This window comes from Kryptolebias marmoratus, linkage group LG23 (genome assembly GCF_001649575.2).
Source record: "Kryptolebias marmoratus isolate JLee-2015 linkage group LG23, ASM164957v2, whole genome shotgun sequence".
In the NCBI taxonomy this organism is placed as follows: Eukaryota; Metazoa; Chordata; class Actinopteri; order Cyprinodontiformes; family Rivulidae; genus Kryptolebias; species Kryptolebias marmoratus.
This window is the reverse complement of record NC_051452.1, coordinates 3,795,941-3,806,059: the sequence shown is the minus strand read 5'-3', so window position 1 is coordinate 3,806,059 and position 10,119 is coordinate 3,795,941. Positions and strand designations below refer to the sequence as shown.

The following is a 10,119-nucleotide window of genomic DNA, read 5'->3' as shown; positions in this document are numbered from 1 at the left end:
GGGGGGGGGGGGGGGGGTGTCATGGGTTGTAATCTCTGGGAAACAGCAGCTTCCATCCACCTTGTGAAGGACGCAAACATCAAATAAAAGATTCTAACAGGAGTTTCAAAGAAAAAGATGCTTTAAATCTCTCCAGACACACGAAGTGTCGTTCGGTTCGACGCGGAGCCAAATCTGCTCTGGTTGCGTAACCGAAACCTTCAAAGAAGAAGAAGCGTAAAATCTCCACATTTAAAGTAGGCTAAGAGTTAATTTTGGACGGAGCCATCAAGGCAGAATATATTTCTCTGCAGCCTTTCTAGCGTTCCGATTGCGTAATAATAAAAAATAAATAAAACGAGGTGTTCATTAATAGCTGCTCAACTTGGCAGCTGATGATTTTGTGTCTCTGTGGCCTACATCCCACTGAGTTCCACTGATTCAGGCAGCACGATTTCACAAAATCACAAACGTAGACGAGCTAGAACGGCGCCGCACGTTTTCTCGTGGTCCCGGAGGTCACAGTTATTTATCCTGAGAACGTGTCCAGTTTTCCATTTCCCGTGCGAGGAGGACAGCGTTCCCTAACTGATAGCTGGAAGATCTTTAAAGGACATTTATTCAGCGTTAACTGGAGCCAGACGAGCCGTTTTAGGTGTTTTTATCCCTTTTTGTTAGACGAAGGTCCGTTGTTTGCAGGTAAGATTCCCGTTTCGCCGCCACGTGGAAGAAATACCGTAGAGGTTTGAGGACGCAGCACCCGTGCACGCTGCGCCCCCCAAAGAGCGGGCGCGGCGTGCAGCTGTCACGTTGCACATAAACGAGACGATCGGGTTTTAAAATCACCGCCCTCCTGGTGGTTTGTAGCTGAATGCGACGCGTCTCCTGTGTCCTCTGACCTCACAGTACGCCGGACTGGACGACAGCAGTGCAGTTTATTGCTAACGAGGCGGCCATCTTTGTAGGAGCTTCGGCGTCCTTCTTGGCAGCATGGCAGCAGACCGTGGATATCTGAGGAAAATGAGCCAAGAAGCTCAAATGTTTTACCTTTAATCATTATAATTATCAGAGCCTGACAGAACGTGGTGAAACGTTTATCCTGTTTGGAAACCCTAATAAAATATTCTGTTATTACTCCAGGGGTCGTCGCTGCTCTAATTACTGGAGAGCAGAGTATATAAAATGTATCATTTATATTATTAATAGCTGTTAGCTTACAAACTTTCAACCAATTTATGTGTAAAGTTTGTGCTAAATATTAGAATTAATGTTCAGGCTAAACAGAAGCTCAGTTATCTGTGTCTAAACACTGGAATGAATTTATCTAAGACCTAAATATTCCTAGAATCACTTCAAGGTATTAGTCTAAGGCAGTTGTCTCCAATCCTGGTCCTCAGGGTCTCCATCCTGCAGGTTTTCCTTGTTTCCCTGCTCCAACACACCTGATTCAGAGGTTAAATCACCTCTTCATGTTCTGCAGAAGCCTGTTAATCACCCATTGGTTTAAATCAGGTGTGTTGAAGCAGAGGAACAGGTAAAACCTGCAGGATGGTGGCCCTGAGGACCAGGGTTGGAGACCCCTGGTTTAAGTGAAATTAACTACAGGCTGCAGAGGCTTTAGTTAAACTAAATAGAGGTAAATAAAACTGATTAAAGTGTAGTTCTGCTCTGATCTGGTTAGAGGCGATCGACTCGCTGCTCGGCGTTTTCCTGCCCGTAACGCTTCGCCAAGCTCGATGGATTCTCAATTCTCTCATCTCAACCCGCTTAATATACGTTAAAGTAAGACGAGGTTATTTCTGTGTTTCGGACTGATGATACACCACGCACCAGGTGTTAATGTGTGGCTCTGACATGTAAACAACGCAGGTTTTTACGTTTAGCACCTAACAAGATGGTGGCCAAAAACTCTCACCCAGCGCAGAGGATGGCCTTTCCATGGGGGTGAAAACGCTTCCACTGGCAGAAAAACGGGTTTAAATTGGCTCAAACAAAACAGTTTAAACGCACCATTTTTGATGTAAACATAGTATTTAATAAAGTATCTGATGTCTTTTTTTTTTAAATCGTGTTGTTTTAAAACCAATAAGCAGCTGTGAGTCCTAATGTGACTCTGTTTGTTACTGAGGTTTAAATTAACCAATAAATTTAAGAGATTTCCTAAATTAACGTTTAAAATACTGATAAAACTTTCTGCTGTTGTTTAGATTTGATCACTTTTTAAACATTTATATCCTAACATCTTTTTGACCTCGTCAGCTGAGCTGCAGCCTTTCAGTTTCTACATTTTTTTATCTTTTTGTTGTTTTGAGTCAGTGATTTCCTGTCAGCTATGACTCAGCGTCCATCGTTTGTTGGTGACTGTGTGCCGCTTCCTTACATCTGTGGTTTCAGATAAATGGATGACTTGTTCAGTCTTTCACCTCCTCTTAGTTTTAGATTCAGTCAAACTCTAGTTCCTGTTCTTATTATTAAGAAGAAAAACAAACTTCTGCCTCAGTTTTATGATATATATTTGTTCAAAGATGCTTGTTCATGTTGACAACCCCAGTTTTTTTATTAACTTAAAAACAAACTTCATTAAACCATATTTTCTTGGTGCAACGTGGGAAACATCAACTAAGGAACTATACTTTAACACATCTCAAAGTTGTTCCAGGTCCATTTTCCTCCCCATCAGTCTGTAAACATCTAATCCCAGAGGAGAGGGAATATTGTCCCATTCCTTATGGAGGATTCCAGCTGTTCGACTGGATGGGAGCAGATGTTGTTCTAACACCTGTAGACACTTCCCTGCATTGATGGAGGCACTAATGCACCCCATACCATCAGAGAGGCAGTTTTTTCACCTGTGCGGACGGTCACTCTCCTCTTTAGTACGGAGGACGTGGCGTCCATGATTCTCAAAAAGAGTCGATTCATCTGACTTCAGATCAGTTCAGTCCGTTTTAAACAAGCTCTGGTCCAGAGAAGATGGCTGCCTCTCTGCCTGATAGAGCTTTAAGCAGCGTCTGGATGGCAGGGTGAGACATGTTTACAGACGGTGATCCTGAGTCCATGCTGGGATGTCCAGAACAGAACCAGAACCTCCTGAGGGCCTGAGGATCACAAACATCCAACACTGATCTTCCCAGTTTTCCATTTAAGGAACTTTATTCTGAAATTCTTCCAGCAGTTTCAGATGCTTTTTCTCAGACTGCTGAACTTCTGCCCATCTTTGCTTCTCTAAAATGCTCTTTTTAAACCCAGTCCTTTTACTAATTAACCCAATTAGCTGTAAAATTCTCCTCCTCGGGGATTTTTTACAGACTTTATTCGAGATGTGTTGCTGCCATAAAACTCTAAATGACCTTATTTTTAATATATTTTTGTTTAAAAACGCATAATTTCTTGGTTTCATGTTTTATTGATGAGATTAGCAAACCATTACTTTCTGTTTTTATTTACATTTTGCACAACATCCCAACTTTTTTGAATTAATAATGGATGTTCAACACTTTGGAGAGTAATCAGCAATCTGAATATTTCATGAATGGCACCCTAATAAAAAATAAATCCCAGGTTGATTTAATTATTAACATTCTTCTGTTCACTTTCCATCTCTGTGGCCTTTTCTCCATTTTCAGACCTAATAATAGTTCTATTAGTGGCCTGATTTTACATTTTTAGTTGTCCTCTTGGCTCCTGAGTTCAACACTTTGTCAAAGTGATAAAAACTCGTCCCGTCAGACAGAAATGCTTTTATTTTCATGCTTCCGTTTTGGCCACAAGCAGATAAACTAAGTTTACGTGTCGAGTTTCAGGTTTGAAAACGTCCTGTTTGTGCCAGAAACGCTGTGTGAGCGCAGCCAGGCAGCGGGGAGGCTTTGCCCCGCCCCCCGCCGCCGCCCGTCCTCCAGCGCCATGACGTTTATTAGCTGTTGGCTTTTCCTTCTGCTCACACAGGTGGAGGTGCTGGAAGCTGAAAAAGTGACTCCATCTTCTTCTTCTTCTTCTTCTGACTCAACGAAGCAGTAACCATCCTTCCACACACTTTATTATGTATCTGACTGTATTATTTGTTCAATAAATGCTCAAAATGTGTCATAAATTGTGTCAACTTCTTTTGAAAATCTCTACAAGTTGAAGGAAACTCGTGACTCTGTGCTTTACAATAAAAGTCTGGTCAGAAATAAACTATTCCTCTAATCCGAGGTCCGTCAAAGAGCTGTCTGCAGCAGGTAAGATATTGTTTATAACTAAGACAGATTTTTCCTCCTGTTCCACCATTTTCATCCAATTTTTGACTCAAAGAAAAGACGTCAGGTAGCATCAAAAGATTCAAACTCGGCTCTTGTGTTTTTGATTTCTTTCTGTTTTGGTGGAATCTTCAGTCCGTCACTCGACGCTTTTAAATCCAGAAAGTTTCTCGCAGCTGTTGCTCCGGCTCGACTCGCCCAGAGACACATGGCGTCGGCTCTCCCAGCACCTGCGAGCCAGGCGAGATGTTTGAAGGCGTGCCCCTGAACGCCTCGCCGCAGCGAAGCTCCAGAGACGTTCAGGGGCCGCCGCTGAAGCGCGATTAAAACGCTCTGGAATAATGCACTTAACGCAGAAATGAATTTATAATGTTTGCTCCTTCTGCACCCGAGCAGCACGGCGACTACATTTGTCCCCTCTTGTAAAAGCGTCCTGTTTGCAAAGATGTCGTCCATCTTTGTGCGCGCTCGTCTGTAAAGCAGGTTTGAAGGATCGGAGTGAGGGCTTCTGGATCCAGGCTGTGTCGGTGTCTCTGTCAGGAACTCAGGAGTTGTTGTTTCTGTTTGGCCTTCCAGCCCTTATCTTTGTCTCTCAACACTTTCTGACTGAAACCATCTGTTCTGAAATGCAGTGTAAGTGGAAACTATCTGTCTGTGGAAACGTTGAGAAAGCTGAGCATGATTTTAATCTCTGTTCCTGATTTAGATCAGGACTCAGACAGTTAGTTTTGTTTTTCGACGTTAGTTCCTTCTCTCCACAGGGAAGTTATGCATTTAAGTAAGACGTAAAAGTGTCACATTTACTTATTTTAAAACCAGAAGGAGAATTGACCTGTGAGAGGTCAGTGACTGGGCCCGAAGCAGAAACTTCCAGCTGGTTTTCCTGAAGTTTTGGGAGCAAAACCAAAGGAGGGGGATTTTTAAAGTGTGAGGCGCCGACCTGTCAGGTCATCAGGTCATCAGGTCCGAGGCTTTCAGTCTCATCAGGCTCGCTGACAGATGTCAACACTTTAACACACACAGAGTCCGCCCGGTCGTTTGTTCACGGGTTCAACGCGACCCGAGCTGGGTTTAAAGAAACATACGGCGGTCTCTTCGTTGACCTCGGGAGTCTCAACAGTCTGGATGTGAACGTGAAGCATCTTTTCCCCTGATAATAATCTCACCTCCAGGTTCCCCCTCTGTTCCTGTAACTGTGTCGACCAACAAACACCTGGTGGAAGTGGAGGAGTTCTCAGGTAAAACCCCAGAGAAACGCTTGGATTAGTTAAAATGCCTCTGTGAGAAACACCTCCTCACTGGTCGTCTGTTTTCAGATGCAGAGCTGTCGTGCATCTTCCACACAGAGAAGGACCCGAACCCTCGCATCGAGTGGAAGAAGAGGGGGAGAGACGTCTCCTTTGTGTTCTACGGCGAACAGTTCAAAGGTGAGAAAACGAGCCGTTAGAAAGCAGGAGGAACGGATCAGATGAGGCGTTAGGTTGGCTGTCCCGGGGCAGCGGACAGGTACAGGTGGTCGGTAGGACAGCGGCTTCTGTGGCACGGGAGGAACTCGGAAAAGCCACGGAGAAGGACTTTTGGTTGGCCTTGGAGAGGTTCTTAGAAAGGGAAAGCGGGCCCCGTCTGAGTGGGGATATCGTAGAGGGGTGGAAGGAGCACTTCCAGGATCTCCTTAATCCGGACACCATGTCCACCTTTGAGGAGGCGGAGTCTGGGCACCTGCGGGAAGACAAATCCATTATCATGGCAGAGTTAAAAAGCTCCCCGGTGGCAGGGCGGCAGGGGTGGACCAGAGTCACCACAGGTGGCTGAAGGCTTTGGAAGGCTGTCGTGGTTGACACGTCTCCTCAACGTCGCATCAAAAACGGGACAACGCTTGTGGATTAGCAGACCACTTTTAAAAAGGGGGACCAGAGCGTGTGATCACACTTCTCAGCCTCCCAGGGGAAGTTTAGTCCAGGAATCCAGGAGGAGCAGTGGGGCTTTTATTCCCGTCGTGGATCAGTGGACCAGATACATGTTGTTTGTAGATCTGGAGAAGGCTTATGACTGTTTTCTCTGAGGCATCTGTGCAGGAGTGTGAGGTTCCTGGTTGCTTTTGGTTATTCGGTCCCTGTAGAACCACAGCAGGAGCTGTGTCCAAATTCTTGGTACAAAGCTGAGCTCGTTCTTGGTGCAGGTTGGACTCCGCCAGGGCTGTGGTGTTTCTGGACAGGATCCAAAGACGTAGTGGTGGAGAGGAGTGTCCGGTTTGGGAACCTCAGGGTCTCGTCCCTGCTTTTTGCAGATGATGTGCTTCTGTTTGTGTCTTCAGGCCGTGACCTTCGGCGTGCAACGGGACGGTTCACAACTGAGTGTGAAGCGGCTGGGATGAGTGTCTGCTCCTCTTAGTCCGAGGCCGCGGTTCTTAACCAGAAACAGGAGGAATGAGTCGAACTCCTCCACGTGAGGCAGTCTGGTTCCTGAGTGATGGGAGGATGGAGCAGGAGATGGATCGATGGATCGGTGTCTCGTCTGCAGCAATCAGGGCGTTGCTTCCATCGGTCGTGCTGAAGAAAGACTTGAGTCTGGTTTTACTGGTTCGTCTACGTTCCAACCCTCACCCCCCGGTTTGGATCATGACCAAAAGAACGAGATCCTGGATCCAAGCAGCTGAAATGAGCCTCCTCTGTAGGCCGGCCAGGCTCAGCCTTACAGATAAGGTGAGGAGCTTCATCGTCCTGGGGGAGCTCGGAGTAGAGCCGCTGCTCCTCATCGAAAGGAGTCAGCTGAGGTGGTTCAGACGTCTGATTAGGACGCCTCCTGGACGCCGTTTTTCAGGCATGTCCCACTAGGAAGAGACCTCAGGGCAGACCAGAACTCCTCTCTGGTCTGGGAACATCTTGAGATCCTCCAGGAGGAGCTGGAGAGCATCTCTGGAGAGAAGGAGGTCTGGGTTTCTCTGCTGGACCTGTTGCCTCCATGACCCGACCACAGATCAGCGATGAAAGATGGATGGATAGTTTAGCATACCATTTATATCCATCAATGTGAAGGAGGCTCTTACTTGCTTCTAAGTAAATTTTCTTGGGTTTGAAACGTTCAGACCCAACAGCTTATTCCAATATGATTGTGTGAGGCGTGTTGTAAGCTTTAGACTTTAATACTTTTTGATTTTTCCTCGTTCATTGTCAGAAAGCCAATTGCATAACTTCAGGCTTGACACATTGAATAGGTAGGTACATTTTATTTATATAGAATAGAAGATTAGAGTTTAACAGATTGGATTAACTGAAAAAAAAAAAGCTCTTAAATGACATTTAAATGAATTTCTCTGCAGATCATTGTTGGGTTGTAACTTCCCAGCCTCAGCTCCTGTCGTCGTGTCTCCTGCTGGAAACTCGGGGAGCACCAAGACTCCAAAACACGTTTATTAGTTTATGTTAACAGCTCCTACATTTGAAAGGGTTCCAGGATAGAGGATTTCTTGTTGATTTGATCCGAGCACTCAGCAGCTTTAGCCTTCAGCAAGACGAGACCTTTCCTTCCCCCGACCTTCTGCTCTGCCTCAGGTTCCTTTGAGGGCCGAGCCACCATCGAAGGGGCCACGGTGAGGCTGCGCCGGGTCACCCAGGAGGACGCCGGCGAGTACCGCTGCGAGGTCAGCGCTCCTCTCGACCCCGTCAACCTGGGGGAGACCAACGTCACGCTCAGAGTCCTGGGTAAGGCCGAGGGGAGGAGCTCCAAGCGTTGGGAGCCGTGTTCCGCCGAGTCCCGCTCATGCGTGCTCACCTTGTCGCTCAGTGCCGCCACACACCCCGTCCTGTGAAATCCCCGCCTCGGCCGTGACGGGCTCCGTGGTGCAGCTGCGCTGTCGGGACCAACAGAGCATCCCGCCCGCGACGTACTCCTGGTTCAAGGACAACAAGCGGATCGGCTCGCCCCGCCACGCTAACGCCACGTATCTGATCAGCTCCCACACGGGAATACTGGTGAGACTTTAACTCACGGAGTCTTTGCCGCTGTATCCGGCTGAAGGGGGTTCAGGTTTCTGTTGTGACCCCCTCCAGGAGTTTAAATCTGTGGTCAAAGAGGACACCGGCCACTACAGCTGCCTGGCGTCCAACGGAGTGGGCCGGCCCAAGATGTGTGAGGGGAAGCACATGACAGTAGGTGTGTTTGTTTCCACTTCTGTAGGAAGCAGCTTTACTCTGCTGTAAACACAACCTGCTGTCAGCTGAAGGAATGCATATCACCCGCCACCTTTCATGGCGGAGTCAAACCTGGGGAATAACGAGACTCTCGGCTTTTACCGCATCAAATCTGAGCTCAATATCTGTAAAATTAACTGAGTTCGAGCCGCTTCTGGAGGTCATTAGGCTCTAAAATCAGAATCCACCCCCCGTCCTCCGGCGCTGTGGCGTTTATTAGCTGTTGGGTTTTCCTTCTGCTCACACAGGTGGAGGTGCTGGGAACTGAAAAAGTGACTCCGCCTTCTTCTTCTTCTTCTTCTTCTTCTTCTTCTTCTTCTTCTTCTTCTTCTTCTTCTTCTTCTTCTTCTCACTCAACAAAGCAGTAACCATCCTTCCACACACTTTATCCTGTTTCTGACTGTATTATTTGTTCAATAAATGTGTCATAAATTACATCAACTTCTATGAAAATCTCTGCGAGTTGAAGCAAACTCTGTGTGTGTGTGTGTGTGTGTGTGTGTGTGTGTGTGTGTGTGTCTGTACAGTCAGGCAGCTGCTGTGTCTGTCAGTCACCAGAACAGGTGGCTCTCAGTCCTCCGAGTGTTTTGGTAAATGTGAGACGGAGCGAGGGAGGCGGAGTTTCCCACAGCCGAGGCTCACGGGACTGTCGGAGGAACGCTGGGGTGGGAAACATACTTTTAAAGGGATAATTCAGATCTTTAGAACCGGGGTTCCTTGGAACAGTTAGAAACAGTTTTAGGGAGGACTTCCGGTTTTGTGACTAATGGAGTAGGATGTGTTGGAGGGAGCTCCTGCAAATTGTTTTCTCTCTAAGGCGCATTTAGGCTTTTTCGTGTACTTTGTCTGTCCTTTACATTTTGAAACGACTCTACTACAGCTCAAGATGCCTCCAAAGCCCAAAAATGCAAATAATTCGACAACTACAGCGGCGAGGCCTGGTCCCCCACCCGCATCCCTGCCTCGGCTTGTTGGGACTGATCCACCGCGGGGCCCGGCTGGTAGGCAACCGCCCTCGGAAGAAAGTTCTACATCTTGGAACGTAAATCCCCCGGACTTTAAGGTTGAACTCCTCAATGCACTTTGTGAAGAGATGGCGGACATTTTCAAGACTAAATTGGAGATGGCGTTGACTAACAATCTGACCCAAATTAAGTCGGAGCTGCACGGCGTGAAGACTGAGCTAAGTGCTAGCATTGCGGCTATCAGGTCGGAGGTGGATGCATTAAGGGTGACTGTTGCAGACATGGAGGGACCATTGTCTTCATGCACTGATGATGTGGTCTCACTCAAGAGTAATTTGGAAAAGCTATCGGAGCAGGTCCTCGCTCTTGACAGTAAATGTGAAGACTTGGAGTCAAGATCTCGGCATAATAACATTAGAATCATAGGACTACTGGAGGTGCTGAACCCAATCAGCGCAGACAAGATTTCTGCCCTGCTTAAAGACGCCTTCGGCCTGGAGAAGGAGCCGGTTGTGGACCGGGCGCACCGATCTCTGCAGGCCAAGCCGCAGCCCGGTGAGCGGCCCCGTCCCATAATAGCTCGTCTACATTATTACTCAGACTGCGCCGATATTCTACGACGCGCCAGAGCCCAGCAGCGGGTAAAAGTGGGGGATTCCACAATCTCCATCTTCCCTGATTTTACTGCTCGGACCGCGAGAGCCCGTGCAGCCTTCAACGACGTCAGACGCCAGCTTAGAGAGGTTC

General features: G+C 47.3%; 2 protein-coding genes across 3 annotated transcripts in view; both read left to right on the top strand.

Annotated features, from left to right (window-relative positions):
* mrpl39 (mitochondrial ribosomal protein L39) overlaps positions 1-4,069 on the top strand; it is an 8,776-nt gene extending 4,707 nt beyond the window's left edge. For both annotated transcript variants that reach the window (XM_017437744.3, XM_037973916.1), the window contains exon 10: positions 3,925-4,069. In XM_017437744.3, the coding sequence (XP_017293233.1) occupies positions 3,925-3,996 (72 nt within the window). In that variant the 3' untranslated portion in view covers positions 3,997-4,069. The remainder of the gene's footprint in view (positions 1-3,924) is intronic.
* A 1,250-nt stretch (positions 4,070-5,319) lies between these two features.
* The window catches only part of LOC108248767 (junctional adhesion molecule 2A-like), a gene marked incomplete at its 5' end in the record, with an annotated part of 10,049 nt that continues 5,249 nt past the window's right edge, over positions 5,320-10,119 (top strand). The window contains 5 exons of the mRNA XM_017437740.3: positions 5,320-5,455; positions 5,534-5,644; positions 7,769-7,918; positions 8,001-8,188; positions 8,267-8,369. Of these exons, the coding sequence (XP_017293229.2) occupies positions 5,320-5,455; positions 5,534-5,644; positions 7,769-7,918; positions 8,001-8,188; positions 8,267-8,369 (688 nt within the window). The remainder of the gene's footprint in view (positions 5,456-5,533; positions 5,645-7,768; positions 7,919-8,000; positions 8,189-8,266; positions 8,370-10,119) is intronic.